This window comes from Oxyura jamaicensis, chromosome 5, assembly GCF_011077185.1.
Source record: "Oxyura jamaicensis isolate SHBP4307 breed ruddy duck chromosome 5, BPBGC_Ojam_1.0, whole genome shotgun sequence".
NCBI classification, from domain to species: Eukaryota; Metazoa; Chordata; class Aves; order Anseriformes; family Anatidae; genus Oxyura; species Oxyura jamaicensis.
The window spans coordinates 36,406,999-36,425,649 of record NC_048897.1 but is presented as its reverse complement, the minus strand read 5'-3'; the positions used below and the strand labels follow the sequence as shown (position 1 = coordinate 36,425,649).

Here is an 18,651-nt window from a genome sequence, read left to right as displayed (position 1 = left end):
TGATACTTAAGCATCAATACCTTATGGCAGGATTCAGGTAAAGATTTATGGCTGTAACATTGGTGATAGCGCCTTTCTAGTCTCACAGTTGGTGTCCTGTAATGAATTCTACTCCCTCTGATACTGTTTGACCAGGCATATTTTGTCACTCAGCTTTGTGTAGTTAAGGGTACGGTCAGCACCATCTACCCCACTGTGCTTCAATGAATTGGTGCAGACAGCCTCTCTCTCTTTAATCTGGATGTCCCACCCTTGGATGTGACAAGCACCCTATTGTCATGCCCTGCTGCGATCTCTCTGGAAGACATGCAGCCACAACAGTCTTTGAAATAAAAGTTACTTGAAGAGACTGGAGAACTCCACCCTGGTGTCAGGGAGGGGGTTAGGGGCTCCACTCTCATCCTGCCCCCTTGTTCTGATCCTCACAACTTGAGTGTGCCCTTTGTTTTGACTCTGGGCTGTATTTTAGATTTCAACTGAATGTGGTTGATAGGTTGTCTTTCAATCCACATAAGAAAGACAGTTTCTCTGTGTTAGTGATGTTAGTTATGGTATAGTGTGGTAAATGGAATGTAAAGACAGAACCTACAGCTTGCATGTCTGTTTTCATGGTCTGCACTAAACTTTCAGATTAAAGTGTCACAAAGACTGTGTAGAAACAGAGATATGCGGTATGTATAAAATAAAAAGCCACTCTCCACAGCTTTGCAATGAACAGAAAGATGAATCATGCATAGCATGTTTGTGCAGAGGACTTCAGAAGTTTGTTGAAGGACATTGTTGACTAATTCTTTTCCTTTAATCAGAAGCTAATACATGATTGTTAATATCCGGGCAAGGAAGACGGCTTTCTAAGTCTTATCTGCATTCAGTAAAATCCCTGAAATGCAGCCTATCCTCCATAAAGGCAAAAATAGTTGTGCTAATGCCTGGACTCAAAATGGTAGTTCATAGGCACTCAAATACTTCAAAAACTTTGTGCTTAGACTTCTGAGGCCTGTCTTCTGAAATCCAGCATCTGTAGTGGTGTGATGGTTAAAGCTGGTAAACTGAAAATACTTATTTAATGAATTCTAATCACTACTCTTCATGACTATTCTGTCAATAGGCCCTATTTTCTCTATGCATTTGTCCATCGATCTGTTTACGTGAACAGCTTTCGTTATTTACAAATTATTCTCTGACTGTTGTTCTCCTTCTGGAATGTATTGACAGCTGAGTGGACAAGATGTTACTCTTGATCAGATAATCAATGACCAAATCATTTATGCCTAACAAGAAGTGCATCAAAGGCCTTTCAAAATGGTTGCATGGACATTACTGGGCATTGGCATTTGTAGTAGCATGTTTATTTTTCATAATCACTTGGGTGCACAACTACATCATTTGTGTCTACTTGTCAAGGTAATAGGAAAAATTAGCATCATGCTAGAAACGAATACATATCCAGTAATGCCTTATTGGCCTTTTGCATTATTTTTAATGCTTCTAGACAGGTGTTGGTTGCTTTGTAGGCCAGATAGGCACAGAAGAACAGATTGCCTGGATGATTCTGTAAGAATACATAATGTTGAAAGTAATATCTAGGGCAGGGAATTAGCAGTTACATCTAAGATATTAGATTTAGGTAGGTCCACAGCTTGGTGGCTTTACTCACTTAGATGCAAATACATTCACCCGAGTGTGCCTAAATTCTTATTACTCTTTTAATACATCAATTTAACACTAAGCACAAGAATTCTTAGGTGAATTATTTATATTTTTTATTACTGTAGATAATAAATAAAATGGCTGACAATGTCATTGGGGTACTGTTTTACTGAGTATGAAGATGCAATGCTATAGGATCTGCAAGGGGGAGATAGTTTTTGGCAACACAGGTCTGCAGTCAACTGGGAAAGGAGTTTATTACTGACAGAATTTTTATTATGCTGGCTGTAAGTTTATTAAGCACTATACTGCATAATTTCTGTCAGCATATTGTATCATTTTCTGAGCCATATAATAATATTGCTTTGAACTTCTACAATGTCTTCCATTTCTACAGCATCCTAAAAAGTTATACCTACAGCATCCTAAAAAGTTATACCCACGTTAATGGTCAGAGTACCTCAGAGCAGCAAAGAAATACTCTCATCCTGTTGAGATAATAATTATTACTTTTAGCAGTCAAAGTGAGGTGAAATGAAAGGCTCAAAATTAAGCTGAAATTTTATGTCAGGTGCTGGGGTTAGCAGACTTGTGATCTTGTGTTTTTGCTTCTACAGTGACAGGCCTCAAAGCAGCTGGTCTTGGCTGTGGACTTCCTGCATGACAGTGGTCCAGTTTGTAAGTCCCTTTTGCCTCATTTCTTCAGATATGACTATTTCCTGCTTCTAGTCTTTGTCTTGCCTTCTCTATGAACAGATTTTTTGGGGCACTGTGTTTTTTGGCGTGTGCTTTGGTCAGTGAAAGCATCTGGATTTTTGGGCCGGTGTGTTAATGAACCCCCAAGCCCTCCCAAACCATTACTTCAGTGTTTACAACGCAGTGCAGGCTGCGTGCTGGCCACAACTTGGACAGGAAAAGTCCAAGAGAAACCCAGGATACTGCAATTCACTGAGCTGGGTATTTCAGCAAACTGTGACTCTTCTGCATAGCCCTTGTACCAGCTGGAGCTACAGAGTGATCTTTCTGAAGCACTGCAACAGCTCACTCATTTCAGCACAAAACAATGTCGCCTGCTCCTCATGGCGGGGCAGGTGAATGAGCGTAGGGAAAGAAAAACTCCCCCAGAGCAGCCCTCTTATCCTGTTGCCATAGCAGCTGTGGCCACAGCAGCAGGGGAGGTTTCTGCAGAACAGCACTAGGTCTTTCCACTCCAGAACTGTAGGCCTGTCAGACTCTGCCTCAACTCTCCCACACCAGTGTCCCGGCTCCCTGCCTGGGAAGCATGAATACAGCCGAGGGCTCTCAGCCTCATTGCCTGCCTCTCCCAGGTAAGCACTTCTGCTGCCTGCAGAGCCTTCTACTCCTGCTACAGAGACAAGAAATAAAAGGGGATTAGTATCTGACTTCTGTTCTGTTTACCATAGGATTCTATAAACCACCACCCCCAGCTCATGCTGTAGACATAAATCCCAGAAAGCATGTATTCCATTCTTCCTTCATCTGAAACCTTTCAGCCTTTCTAATGGGCTTACAGCTGTAAAGATGTCAGTGGGACCCGGGGTATGCAGGCCCAATTTTCTCTGAGCAGGTCAGCAGGGGACCATCTTATGAGAGGGTCACTGACACCATTGTGTCTATTATTTAGTCAGGACTGCGACAGTGACCTGCAGACTCAGATTTCTTCTCTTTTTTATATCTTTATCTAAGGGCAAAAGCAATCCAAAAGATTTTTATAGAGAGAGAAAAAAGATTTTTTTTCCCCTCAATTTCTTTCCACCTCTGTCAATGTGGGCAAATGTTAAGATTAGGTTAGCTGGTTCGGCTGCAGACTTCCTTGGAGTGTTAAGGAAGTGATGAGCAGGGCTCCTCCTAATTGAAAAGGTTCTCTAATGAAGAGTTCTTCATTTTCAGGATTTTGACTTCCAAGATACTTTCTTAAAAACTGTTGTTGACCCCCCTTTTACATGAATGGAGTGGCCAGCAGCTGCTGCCCTGCTGTGTGATTATAAGTGTCATGAGGAAACCTTGAGCAATTTGGAAAATTAGGTAAAATTTGATCCCTGAGCTATTAGTAGGACTAATCAGAAAGATAGGTTGATTACTCGCAACTCAAGTTGACTAGAGGAAGAATTGTGGGGTGAACAGCACCTTCAAATCAGACCACGTAAAGCTGTAGCAATTATATTGTATCAGACTGATGCTTTTTACTTTTTTCTACTTTAACTTGCCTATCCTACATCTCCCTCTCTCTCTCTCTCTCTCTTTCTTTTTCCTAAAGAGGACTATTTCAAATAACTTTAACTTTTGATATGCCTTCTAAAAATAGTGCATGTTTCTAATACCACTACAGAAGAGAGAGGGAAAAGGCACTGGAACCTAGTGTTTACCCAACAAAACAAAGAAGAGAAGCACATCCCAGTTAATAGTCCTGCTTTTACAACAGGCAGAATTCAGAGCCCTAGCAAAGGGGGAAATACCCTTAGCAGATCATTGGTGAAATAAGTCAGTGAAGGAGACTGAAGTGAGCCTTGAGGGTGAAACACCTACACTGATGAGAAATAGGTTAAGTAATGCTCTGCTTTTCAATTATGTTAGAGCTGTAGGTGCTGAAGCCTGCTCATTAGCTGAGGCTGTAAAATGCCACATTTATTTTGTCATTATTCTTTCAAATATTTGCCTGATGGGCTTGTGAGATGTTTAGTTCTATCTGCCTGAAATTCCCACTGGTTCTACCAAAGGAGGCTTCTGTGCCTGACTCCATACTCAGAAATGTCAAATCCTCACTTGTTATCTCTACCTCTGTTAAAACAGCATTTGGTACTAACCTTTATTGGCCTAATCCTTGTGAAGAGAAACATAATGTCCTACTCACCCTTCTGCTGACCATCAAAACTGATCTGACTCTGTAGGTCCCTTTCTAGTGAGCCCTGCAGGTGACTCTATCCTAGTGTCTTACTCCTCACGGAACTCTCCAGCCACCTGGGGCTGTTATCTCACTGCGTTCTCCTTCACAAAATGAGCACGTGGCAGCCTGGCTTTAGTTCAGGGCCTGAGCCACTCTTTGATTAACCAAGCAGTAACTCTATTTGCCTTATATTAGGACTTAACTTAAGTTAATCTCCCTCTTCCAGATCATTTCTTACCCCAACCCTCCTTGAACCATCACATTTTACTTTGTTAGTGGTGGGCATCAGGACTTCTTGTTCAGGTGCTTGGGGAACTCAGACAACAGTAAGTCTCTTTACAAGTGAAGGTTCTTTGGTATCAGCAGGTTGTCTTGCGGTGCTCATACTTGTTTCAGCTCTTGAGATGTAATGATGTGACTGTTGTTGCTTTCTGTAAGTGCTCCCTTCAATTTTCTAAGAGCTTCCACCCAAATGAAAATGACAACGTTTCCATAACAACCTGATGGATGTGTTAACTTGCTATACAGTTTATGTGTATTGTACCTTCAGTATATTTCCAGTTCTATTAAAAACAGAAAATAATTTTAATAGCCAAGGTGCATTTTTCTTCCTGCTGATATTTTCACCTATTGAGTGGGTTGTGAATTAGCTGAATATTATCCTTCAGCTTTTAACAGTTGCCTTCTATTTGTGAGATAATAACTGACTGGATTTAGACAAGTCCATGAGGTATGAAACAAATGGATCTAAACATTGCAGTGTCCCCTACATCTGTCACCTTATATTTTTCCTGGTCTGATCATTATCTAAATCAGTAACAGAGAAATGGTCAGAGCTGTTGTGTATGGCTACTCATGAATGTAATTTTGCATTTCATTTTTTTGGCATGTCTTACGTATCTCCTGGCAATGGATATATGCATTTCACTCCTGTGATTTTGGATTTTTATTTTTTTGTTTCCTTGTGTTTGAAATCACTTCCAGTGCTCTTTGCAAAATGTGCTATGCAGCAATGCAATGCATTTTCCTAGTTTATTTTGGGGGTTCGATCTTTGTCTTTTCCCTTTGCTCCCGGTATCAGGCAGTCTGTTTAGAATTGTGTTGTAGCAGTATGAAGGAATTGGAAGAGTGATAAAGAAGTACATTGGCAGATGATTAGTAACTTTCTAGGAATAAAGAATGCAGTTCAGTTGAGAATATCAACTAAAAATTAACTTTTCTTCAGGGATTAACATGGAGAGCTTTTCTAATGTGTGTGCTTGTACATACTCACAGTGAATTATTATTGCTAAATATAAAGAGAGGAGTAAAGCACTGGGGAGAAACCACAGGATTCCCCTGAATCGTTTGGATCTTTGCAGATATAAACAAGCTTGTAGAAAAGACATTGCATACCACAAGAGGTGTCTGGAGATGTCTGTTTTTGATAGTCACAGTGCATGCAATGCTTTCCTTGCAGAAAGAAGCTGTGTTAGTATGCAGGGCAAAATGTGTAGCTGGTTTCACTCATCTCACCTCTGTGCTCTGAGCCAGGCAGTGCCTTCTGAAGAAAGGTCATGAACAGAGGAGGTGGTGACAGACTTACAAGGATCTAAATATATCTTCAGGGAGATCTGTATGCCAGGCCTGTGCCACTTTGGGTTCAGACAATTGGCTCCTTTATTTCTGGAGTTTTGAGCACACATTGGACCATGCAGACATCATGTGCTTAGGAGGTTGTTTCTTCTTGCAGATATATCTTCTATAATCCGTCTAAACTACGGGTACTGTTTGTCCTGTAATTTGCCTCTAACTTAAGTATTTCACAGGTTTGTTTCTTTTAAGATTCCTCATGTCTCACTGCTTAAGATGAATAATTTTAATTTTATAGAATAGTTCTAGAAACAAGTCTAGAGAGGTCTGTAATGCATTGCTATACCTATTGATGGTGGAAACAATTCCTGCCGCTATAGCTTGCAGTCCAAGAAGCAATTTTTTTTTTTTTTTTTAATTGTTCTCTTTCTTCAATTTGCAGATGTGGTCATTCCATCTACATATGTAGCATAAATAGTATTTTTCCAGATAAATTTGTGTTTCTAGTTGAAGTGAAGAGCAATGGGAATAATCAACAGCCTGAAGAAATGTAGGTTGTGAGGAAAAAAAGCAATGTGTGACCATTTGATCTTCTAATACATATATGTCTGATGCAAGAGAAAGGCAAAAAATGCATTTTCCATGCCCATGACACAAGTAGTAATAGTTTTCAGTTGCAATTCTGATTTCAGTTCACTCCAGGGCTAGTGAACAACTTGAATAAATGGCTTGGGAAGATGGTAGAGTCACAGGAGGTCTGTTACTGCAGGTGTTGAAGTTAAGCTGGATAGATGTCAGGGAGAGTAACTGGCCAGGCTGCATTGCTTGGAAGAAGCCCTTGCAAGGTCACTGCAGCAGAATGGTTCTGAGACCCTGTATTCGTGCAGGTTTAATTTAACTAAATTTTACTCAGACAAAACATAACTTTTTAGGATAAATATTTTCCAGAATAGGATTGAAAGAGGGAATTAATGTTTTTCTGTGCTAAGAGAAATGTATTTAACTTTTGTTTTGTTTTGTTTTGTTATAAAACTATGCATTTTTCCATGAGTTATGGAACAGCACTCGACATTTGATACCAGAAGGACTTTTTCTCAGGTGCATACCTTTTCCTGTTCTAGAAAGAAACAGAAAGCCCAGACTCTTCAAAGTTGCCATCTCTCTGAGCATGCTGCATTGCCTTTCATTTCAACATAACAGATCAGTCACCTATTTGCTTTTCTCATAAAATGTGCTACGCAGTTTGATTTCCCCCCTGAACTCCCTGTGTCTCTCCACAAGCAGCAGTGCTGTGGGGCAGCTCTCTGATTTAAATGCAGGTGGGGCAAAAATCTAATGTGGGTTGGGCAGGGAGCCTGGCAGCAGAGTTGGGGATAGGCTGGGGAAGGACCTTGGTGCCAGGAATGAAGGAAAAGACTGATACAGAAGGCCAAATGTCAAGCTTTCACAGTTGAGTTGTGCCTTTTTTTCTGATAGCCTGACTTCACCATCTTCCTCCTTCCTTCTTCATGACCTCGCTGATTCACATCATACGGGCTAACTCACAAGACCCTGATCATGACGTGTGTAGCCCCTTTCCATGGTCTCTAACAGGTCAGAAAACAGTTGGGTTATCTGCTCTGATAGTTAGTAATACAAATGTTATCTCCGAGTAAGGGAAACTTTAGGCTTATTTTTAATCTGCTGGACATCCTGCTTGGAAAGAGGATTAATTTTTCAGCTGCAGGAAAACCATGAAAAGGAAATCTTTTGTTGCTGTTTGACTGATTTTTACACTTACAAATGGAAACAATCAATCGAAGTTACCAGTCCAGAAATGTCTATCTTCATTTTTTCCCATGTGAAAAATTCCCAGCCTAGAATGAGATCAACTTTATGGGGAAGCTGAACTAGAATTCAGATGTTTGCACTAATAAGGCAGTATTTCTTCTTAGACCCCATCACTGTCACAGTGTGTTGGAAAGGCAGAAACTGAATATTACTGTTAGGAAGTTTCTTTCTACTTCTTACAGCTTCCAAGACTTGTAATCAGAGCCGTCTGGATAATACTGATATCAATTTATGTTTTTGAGAACCTTCTGTGTGTGACAGAGTGAAGGAGCGAAGTGTATGTATTATTTCATGTACTCATGTTTGCCAGTCCTGCAGTCATAATTTTTATTTTATTTTTTCCTACAGTAATCAGTTAAAAAGGTGGAATTAATGTTGGGTGTCTATTTAATGATCCTACTTGGACTCCTTCACTTTCATCTGGGAACATGATGTGGCAAAAAAAAAAAAAAAAAAAAAGGTATGAAGGAAAGGGAGCCAATAAGTAATGCCATACCCTAAAATACAGTATCTTCCATAACAATCATTCTGTCTGCTTAGTATGGAAAATACCCTCTTATAATGCTTTTTCCTCATAATAATGATACAGGTGCAGGTAGGGCTTCCTTGGCTGGGACTATTGCTCCCATTATGTTTCCTCTCCACACCGTTCCCTGGATCTATCCCACATGGCTCACATTCCTGCGTGTCTGGCACTGTGTGTGTGTCTGCTGCTCTCTCCCATGTCAGCCAAAGGGTTGGGGGGGAAGGGGATGTCTGTTCTAAATTATCATTTCTTCTGCTTTATCCTTGATCTAAAAAGGAGGCTGTATTTGTTCAGATGCCAACAGGAACTTTTCCAGATGGGGAGGAATACCCAGACAGACTTTATAGCAGAAGGAACTAGATTGGTGTCTTGGCTCCTTTGTCACGTGGCACATACTCACGTTTTTGAATTCACTGTTAGTCCTCGGTAACTTTGTCTGATCTTGCTATACAGGTGATGCAGCTCACCGAACTGTGATCATTATTGTTGTTATGCTAGAAGTAACCAAAAGCTTGGTGCAGTCTGGTAGCCTGGCTGAGAGGCCAGGCTCCAGTCTTGACTGAATCAGATCAAAAACAGGAAGGGGAGAAAACAAATACACATTCAGCATCCATATGATTATTATAATCAGGTTTCCAGGTTCTGCATGTGGATGATAAGGGATTTAAAGCTTAGTTCAGAAGGATCCTGGGAGAAGGAACACTTCAGTTATATACTAAATAGGTCAGAGGTTGGACTTGATGATCTTGAGGTCTCTTCCAACCTAGAAAATTCTGTGATTCTGTAAATAGTGTCCTTGCAGCAGCCCTATAGCTTCTACTACTTCTGCCTTCTTGCTCTAACCTGCTTCTGTTTTGGAGGGAAATGGCTCATTCTTTGGTTCAATGGTAAATGAAGCTGATGAATGAAACCTGGATGTGGTTAGCTGAAACTAGTACCCAGTAAAAAAAAAGATCTGCACAAACAACTGTTTACTGCTGTTCATACTCATGCAGCACATCAAAAAATAAATTCTGGGAGTTCCTTTGTGAACAGACAAACCTGCCATAAACCTAATCTAGAATCTGTGCCAGGACTGGTATTTTTTTCAAGATTTACAATAGTTTATCTTCTGTTTCATCTTTTCCCAATTTGCATTTGCACTTAGTTCACACTGATGCAGAAAGCACCACCCTGTTGCAGGTGGAGGGAATTCTGCAATTTTCATCCTGAGCAGAGGCAGTGAAAAGGAGAAGTTTCATGATAGGGCCTCCTCTCTAGAGAGTGAGAAACTGCCTCAAAGCCCCAAGACTGGCATGAGCAGCTGTATGTACTTGCTCTAAGCACCACCCTGAGCAAAAAGAAGGCCCTAGAAAGAATTGCTCTGCTGCTTTGGCTAAGGTGAGGAGGACTAGAGATGCTTTCACCAGAAGCTGGGTGGTTCTTTTCTGACACAGCTCTAGATAGTGAAGAAATGCGTCTCTGCTTGTTAGAGAGTTTCAGGAGGTTTTGTGACACCAAGGCAAAGTACCTTCTGAAAAGAAAACATAAGCAGGGACAGGGCCAAAGTGCCTGTAACACTTTTCAGAATGCAGTTTCCTACTGTCCTAGAGCAGACAAGCCTGCACTGATGGGTAATGTGTGAGAAACAGTACCTTGTCTCTCAACACCACAATTACTTTCCCAAATGCCTCACTTAAATGGTAAAGCAATCAATCATCAAATCCAGCCTCACAATATACTGATAATCCCCACAGAGATATGCGAGAAAAGGGAATCTCTGCTTCTTTGCAGCCCTGCCTACAGTAGCCTTAGAGGAATGTGTTACAGTGTTTGGATTTGTCCTTTTCTATCAGTAGAACAGTTCTTGGCCATTTTGTTTTAGGATGCACTGGGTCCATGTGAGAATGAACTATGTGTACTCTTGTAGGCATTCTCTGACTACAAACATAACTTTCCTCATGCCTGTTTTCACTCATGTCCAGAGTTGGAATGGTTTCTTTGTGTACATTTTTTAAAAAGCAACTTCAATCAAATAAATACAAAGATGGGCATGAATAAAAATATGAATGTTGTCAGAGAAGACCTGCATGCATGGGGCTGGTACTCCTTTACGCTCACTGGGAATCGTGTGCAGTACCAAAGAGCCATAATCACGTAAGGCTGGGGTGCGTGTGTGTGTAGAAATATCCTGTTGAGTTTCACCTCTGTTCCATCTAATTTGCTTGGTCTTCTGCAGCCTGTATTATTTTTCTAAGTAAAAGGAAGCAATTTGCTTGCTAACAATACAACGGCTTAAATAGACCTTCAGGTATAGATTTTCTGTAAACCAAGAAACCAGCCCAGCTTATCTGTTGGCTTTTAATTCTGAAATTTATTAGCTCTCTGCATCCATTGCAGATACAAGCATGGTCTTAATTGCTCCATTTTTATTCTCACAGAAAATGCAGTAAATCTTAATGGTTGTGCTTCAAACATTAAGAGGCAATGTAGTAGCTGTAGGAGAAAAGTATTCAAAACACATTAAATTAGTAAGTGCTTAATAATGTTTTCAAGCTGTTCATCAGAATTTATTTTGAGTTTGAAAGAGAAAATGTCCCAAAAATTCTTAGAAGTGCCATCTGAATGGAATACTTTCCCCTACAACCTTGATAGTTCCTTAAAATATTTTCTTCATTCCTCCCCCCCTTCCGAGATTTTCAGAACTCTGAAAACAATATTTTTTCACTTTAATTATAATCCTAGTTGAGAATGTGTTCTGTTGCTTTGGCTACATTACCAGCTCACACACTGTTTGTTTATAGCTCTCTGAAAAGCCATTTTAATAAGGTCAGATTTGCAATTTAAATTAACTTTAATATTTCTTGCAAACTCCAGCTCTGTTTGTTTATGCAAGGGGTAAACATACTGGGGATTTATTGTTTTAAAAATACCTTCCTTTGTTTTATTTTCAAATTGGTACTCGTCAGGTAATAAACAGTCTTGACTATATATTTTGCTGTGTGAAAAGGAAGAAAACTTTTTAGGGGGGTGGGGAAGGGGGAAAAGAACATGGGTGAGTGAGAAAGAATGAAATCAGTTATTTAAAATGGGAATTTCAACCAGAGAAACAATTCACAATAAGCAATTTATTTTACAAATTAAAACCTTTTTCCTGCTGCAAAATTTCTTCATGGGTACAATGAGCAATTTATTTTACAAATTAAAACTTTTTTCCTGTTGCAAAATTTCTTCTAGAGGACAATGAGCAATATATTTTATAAATTGAAACCTTTTTCCTGTTGCAAAATATCTTCTAGGGCACTGCTGCTTTAAATGAATTTTACTATTAGGATTTGTTAAATCTTTTGTATAAACAAATGTCTACCCTTGGATATCTTATGACTATTCACTGGGAATTTTTATTCCCACACTGGAACTGAATCATAACATTGGACAGTCAGTCATCCACATTATAATACAGCTTCTTGTTTTTAAATTGGATGACCTGAACTTTTCTTTCATCAATAAAATTTCTTTCATCCCTATCTTTATCAACTGTAGATGTTTTCAAAGCTTAGCATTTTAATAGCTAATACTACGCTCTTCAGAAGACGCTACTGTGAAGCCTGGACATTAAACAAAATTCAGTTTTGCAATTAACTGAATTTTCAAGTCAAGAATTTCTCTTCTTCAGACTTTCATATGAATGCATTCTATGTAACACAAATCATGTGGTAGGCTGCCAGCAAGAATATGAACATCACCAGATGAATTTCTGATGAGAAGTTCCTGAAACAGTATGAAATAATTGCTTTCATTTTTTACTACCTTTGTTGAACAGTTTGATATTGCTTGTTTTATGTAAAACCCATGCAACTGTCTAAATGTAGATCATAGGCATGGTGTAATTCGCACCACTTTGAGCTAGTGGAGTAATTGCATCAGCTCAGTGGTAACAAGATTTGCTGAGTGGTTTGGGTGCTGGAAATAAATACGAAACGTGTTCGTGTTTGGAAGCATAGTTTGCATGCAAACACCTAGATTTTCAGTTGCTGTAAATTGATGCTGCTCACCTGATTTACTCCCAACCATGAAGGCTGCAACTTCTCCAGCTCTTCACTTCCTGGCACAGGCACACAAGGTCCTCCCTACTTTTTTGTTTTCAGCCTAATGCCACTCCTGGTAGAAGCGGCAGTCAAATCTGCAGGACTCAAAGTTCTTGATCTTCAAAGACAAGCCAGAGGCAAACTGTGGGGGGTTTTGTGCCCGTGGGCATTTATTAGCGAAGATTACCCTACACCCTGCTGGTAAGGAGGAAAGCAGTTTGTGAACAAAGCTAGCCCTGAAAGAAGGCTCTGCATTATGTTGCCTGAATATTTCAGAGATGCTGGTTTAATGTCCCCCTCCACACACTTATTTTTTTTTTGTGCTTGCCTATCTTTTTGCCTTTTTTAAAATGGAGATAAACATGGACCCCCTTCTTGTGAGGTTAAACGAGTAGGGGTGTGAAAAACATTGCAGCTTTTTTGGGTGGGAGGAGGGAAAGAGGACAAAGCTTGATGAAAATATCAAAGCAAGAGAACACAGGATGCTAATAGCAGAGACACCGAAGTGATATTCTAGATTCATTTCCCTTAAAGCTTGCTCTGCTTTGTTGTTTTTAAGAAGAGAATTTCAACCTGCTTTGAAGAAATACAGCTCTTGAAATCATTTGTCTCTGGCAGCAGCAGCAGGAAGAAGGAAACAAGGGCATGAGTGGGATTTTCAAAGCAGCGATGGCTTCTGCCCTGCTTTGTCCTAATTTGTCTGGAAACAGCTACGAGAGAGACATGGATGTCAATGAGGGAGGGACAAGGCCTGCGGATTTATCTTATACCTGCTGAGACTGAAGAGATTTTTGGGCCACGAGAAGACTGACCCAGACACATTCAGTGAACTCAGTCTGAAATTAAATTTCTTCATAGAAATACATGAGTTTTCAGTAAATTCTTTCCAAGAATATTTCTGAGCTGGAATTTGGGTCAGACCACATTGGAACAGTGAAGAACCAGCCTTTGTTGGGGCAGCCAGAAGTTTGGTCCTTAGGACATAGGCCTAAAATCCAGAGTACTCACAAAGCCATCCAGCTGGCCTACACCATATGTTGTTGGATATTCTGGGCAAGTAGGCTGAAAAAAAAATATTCCATCTAAAATAATTGAAAATCCACGGCTTCTCTTGATGTGCAATGAAAACTCCTTTCAAAACCCTGGCTCTTTGACAGAAAAGAAGTATTGTTTTCTGATCAATCTTAAATACAAGCTGCCTCCACAGAGTTTCTTTCTGCTGTTGCAAGAGAGAAAAATTAGATGGGCAGGAAAGATAAATTTCCCAGCAGACTGTCCAGGAGTTTGACACGGGCATAAGGGAGAAGTGGATGATTTCTTCCCTGGGGCTTCTGCTCTTGAAAAAATACCACTCTGCTGGTTTTCCTCTATTATATCCGGTGCATCAAAGCTTGCTGCCACATACCTGTGCATCTTCTTAATGGGGCATGGTAATTCTGTTCCTGGCTGAGGCTCTTTATATTTCATAATTATCCCTGCCATTTTTCTCTTCTATTCCCTGTCTAACTGTGCATTGCTTAGGGCTATGGCACCATAGTTTTCACCTGGTGGATTCTAACTGTTTGTTGCCTGTGTCATTGTAGGATATATTTAATAATTTGTTCAGACCTTGGAGGTTGAAGGGAGAGGTTAATCGCATTTAAAATGTAACATCTGTCAAAGCATTTAAAATCCAATTTAACAGCTCCACTACCTGACTCTTTCTGTGTACACAAACAGAAAAAAATAGTTAAATTACACAAAATGTCTTGATGAAACATTACCCATGCTACCATCCACCCTTAATAAATCAGTGGGATGTGATGGGCTTGGCCTTGGAATGCTGTTACACTGTAAACATCATTAAGGGAATAAAATTGGTTCAAACATTGTTAATGGAAGTTTTTGCAATGTGAAGAAATTAGAAATGATTAAAATTACTCCTTGTTCAGGTCAGAACTCAAAATGAACCACGGTACAAAATTCCAAACTACATCTAATCTCTTGAAAAATCTTAGGGTAAATGTTAAATATTTCCAGCTGGATCAGCCTGTTTCTGGGAGTAAGACAACATTTATTAAAGAATTCCCCCCTTCTGGTATTGTATTTTTTTATCAAAGCAGTTTTTGTTTCCTGTCCTGTATTTCCCCCAGCCTTACTTCTTGAGTCTCTCACCTGTGCTGGCAAGAGGGAAAACTGAAGCAAACTGTGTATCTCTACTTCAGACGATCCCTCTTGAAAGCTCATACTGTGGATAGATGCGGAAAAATCGGTAAATCTCATTCTTCAGGATTCCTAGTTTAGGACCAACATCTTTAGTGACTTTCTGTGTGTTTGTTCAGCTTATATTCTGAGGCTTTGTTTCCATCAATATCTTCTGTTTACATCCAGTTCTGAATCTGTTGATGACTTTAATCTAAAATGGGGCTTAAAATTATCTGTAGTTGGAGCATTGAGTTTTCAAATGAAAATGCACTGGAGAAATTTCAAGAATGTACACCTTTCTCTGACTCGAAAATATGAATTATCACCAAATACCAGTGAGCATTTCTCCATGGCTATGTTTATTATTATATATATATTTAAGATAAGCTGAATAATGGCCATTGTTGAGAGCAAAGTGCCAATCTTGATCAACAAGTAAAGCCATTCACCTGAGGAAATGCTGTTCAGTTATCCATTATTGCTCATATTTTTACATCTTCTTTCTCATAAAGGGTTGGATATAGGTATTTTATTCTGCTTTTGCCTGTTCTCCCTTTCCACTGGTAAATCAACATCTCTTACTAATTACTCTTCTTACATCATTCTGCCTTATAAGATAGGAATGTTAATTGTGATTGTCTCACTGCATAATAAACAGTAGGGATGTGTTCAAGAGGGACCAAGCAGAAACTCTGTCTTTTTTGCTCAACCATGTGATATCATTCCAGTGGAAAAAACACTGATATTCTGCCTTTTGAAATGTATTGCATAACCATATTTAAGCATCCCAAGCTGAATAATGCAAAGAGAGGAAAGAAGTGGTTATGACCTTTGAATTAGCTGTAGAGCAGAAGCAGGGAGTAACCATCTCTTCCACTGGAATGTGCCTATCAAGCTGCTCCAAACTTTGCTTGCAAGCAGAAGCTGTAAGATGTCTTAACTTCTATCAGGTTAGAACCTCATTTTTGTCTTAAGACCAGTGTCCCAATGACAAGAGCACTGGCTGTAAAGTGAGGACTCTGGTATTGTACTCCAGAGTTTGCCACTGACTCTACTTGACCTTACTTCAGTTATTTAACTTCTCTGTCTTATATTGCCTACAAAATGAAGATAATTTTACCAATTTTATATGGATATTGAGATTTATGCCTATCTTTTTTGTTAATGTCAGTTCTGTGTGATCCGTAGCAACCAGGCTGCTTGTCATTATGCTCTTGTCCTATATTTCACAAGCCTTCGGTGATAAGCACTATTGTAATTAGTCTTAAACTGGGCATATTTTGGCCTTCCTTTCCCAAAGACACTTTCTCATTCACTATTCATCCCCTTGTCACAGCACTGCAGCAGTACACAATGATAAATCATTGCAAAGTAACACATGCCAGCTCCTAAAGAAGTTGAGCCAACAGCACTCAGAATAAGTGAGTTTCTTAACATAACACATGGCTGATAAAATGGGAAAGATAAATGAAGCCCATAATTCCTTCACTGTTTGCACTTTCTGGTAGTGAGGCATACCAAGTTGCTGAGCAGGATTTTAATGAGCCCCCCCCTTACTATTTGTCATAAAAAATACTGGTTATATAAAATAAAGTGAAAGCAACCTTTAAAAATGAAGTGTAACCAAGCACTACAATTAAATGAGATCACTCTCCTCTTAGGTTTGTTGCTTTCAATCAGACCTTATGTAACGAGAATTGAAATTAAATTAAAAAATTCTCTGGTGCAGCAGAAAATATAAATGTAAAATGCTGTTAATGCTCTTTCACTACACAGTGGTTATCATCGTGGCTGTCATTGGGTTTGCTACTGGAGTTGCTAAAGAGTTGATTAGATGAAGCATTTTTTCCAGAAGGAGCATGCACATATTAATGTATTTTTGTCCATTTTTTGTCAATCAATTTTGAATTCACTTAACTGTTATGGGTTTGTTTCACAGGATCTCAGAATTTATTGGTTTTCTGCTTCAACACAGGTCAGCTATCATGAGAAAGATCAGAAGGGGAATCAGAGTTGCAGACAGCATGGAAAACTGCTGATGGGATGGGATGTGCAAAAATTTGAGTATGACTCAACTGTGCCTAGAGAAAGATGGATAGGGAGAATGGGAAAAGAGGTATTTCCACTATCCTATGCAGGAACTGTTTGTTCCTGCAAATTCTTTAGCCTTATTGCTCAGTATGCAGCCCAGGTTTAAGAAGATAATGCTTTAAGGGACAGTGCTTGAATTCACAGATGAGAGATTTTGAGGACCTTTTTTCATTTTCCAAATCCACAGACAGTCTGAGAGATTTGTATGGTTTCAGAGTCAAGGAAGTGCCCCTTCTCTGCTTGTTATATCATTTAGAAAGAAAAAATAGTATATATAGCTCAGTAAGCTGCAAACATCTGGTAGGAGCTGTGGTCTGGGAAATTTCACCTAGCAGCTTATTTTTTCATTTACTTTTTGATGTATGTAGTGCAACATTAGCAGTACTTAGTTATGAATATTGAAGATTAAGTTGGGAAAGGGAGAGATTTTATAAGGTAAATAAAATTTAAAAAATGAAAGGCATTTCTGGGCTTCTATACAGGCATATCATTCTCTTAAAGAGTTCTACTTTAAGATTTTGTTGAAGGATTTTGCTGGTAACTCATCTTAACACAACATCATAAAAGAGAGAAGACAAAGTTTGATTAAAATCCATTGTTATTAAAAGTTAATAGATTTTTAAGGCAAGAAGGGATGATTATGATCATCCAATTTGACTTAGAGCAGGCCATCAATTTTTAGCTAATATTTTCTATTTTAAGATTGATACCTGCACTTTATCAATACTGTTCTTTTTCTTTCTTCCTCTTCCTTTTTTCTTCTTTCTCCTCCTCCTCCTCCTTTTTTCTTCTTCTTTTTCTTCTTCCTTTTTTTTTTTTTTCCTTTAACACAGGCAATCTCAGTTTAATGTAACCAGCTAATGGAGATGCTGTTACAGTCTTTGATAACTATTTCAACATATAAGAAGTTCTGTTAGCAAGAGCATGATTTGATGGGATCTTGGCTGGTGTAACCAGTGGTGGAAGGTTTCTTGTGTTAGCAGTGGTTATCCTGAGTGATGCATGGGTTGAGTTTATATATGTGTGTATACTTGCTTTGGCCACGCGTTGCTGCTAACCAAGCTTAGTCTTGATTTTCTGGTCTTTTTGAATTATAGTGCTGTAAACAATGTATTCTAGAGTGTTGGAATGGACGTATATACATAAATACATGAATATGCACCAACCATGCTGGGTCAAAAAGCATCAAAGGTTTTTACTAAAATGAAAGCCTTCTTTCTAAAACAGATTTCTCTCAGTGAATTTCGTGTCAATTAGATATTCAAGTCTGTTTACCTAAACCATTTCCTTTAAGGGTTAATGCTGGTGTGTCCCCTTGGGAAGTAATACTTATAGGATCCCCACTGTCAATCCAATTCCAAAAGTGTCTGCATTTTTATCACCATCTTATCCATGTATGATTTAGGTGGTTGTGTAATTGCTTTGGAAGAGGGGGGAATTTTTTATCAAACAAACAACAAAAAGATCGCCTAATTCATACAGAGCTTTACTGGGTAAGATGTAATTCAGGCTATGATTTTTTTACTCATTTTTGATGACTTACTGCTGGCTTCTTCCTGACATTTAAGATCTTTCCTTGCCAGCCTCTCCAGTTGTGATCTGTAGCGGTTCCCATGTCAGTGATTAAGCTTCACTCTATTGAACACAGCTGCACATACAGAGCAGCATCAAATCACTCTATTATATGTGTCAAGTTGGGAAGGAAAAGGAAATATTTCTCTTGGCTTTTTAATTCTGATGTATGCTGCACAGATAACTCTCATACCAACTGTTTCCCTTCCTTCCTTCCTTCCTTCCTTCCTTCCTTCCTTCCTTCCTTCCTTCCT

General features: G+C 39.2%; 1 protein-coding gene across 3 annotated transcripts in view; it reads left to right on the top strand.

Moving 5' to 3' along the window:
- The first annotated feature begins 2,345 nt into the window (after positions 1 to 2,345).
- Positions 2,346 to 18,651, top strand: part of LOC118167734 — a 296,070-nt gene continuing 279,764 nt past the window's right edge. For all 3 annotated transcript variants that reach the window (XM_035327497.1, XM_035327496.1, XM_035327495.1), the window contains exons 1-2: positions 2,346 to 2,978; positions 3,562 to 3,691. In XM_035327497.1, the coding sequence (XP_035183388.1) occupies positions 3,619 to 3,691 (73 nt within the window). In that variant the 5' untranslated portion in view covers positions 2,346 to 2,978; positions 3,562 to 3,618. The remainder of the gene's footprint in view (positions 2,979 to 3,561; positions 3,692 to 18,651) is intronic.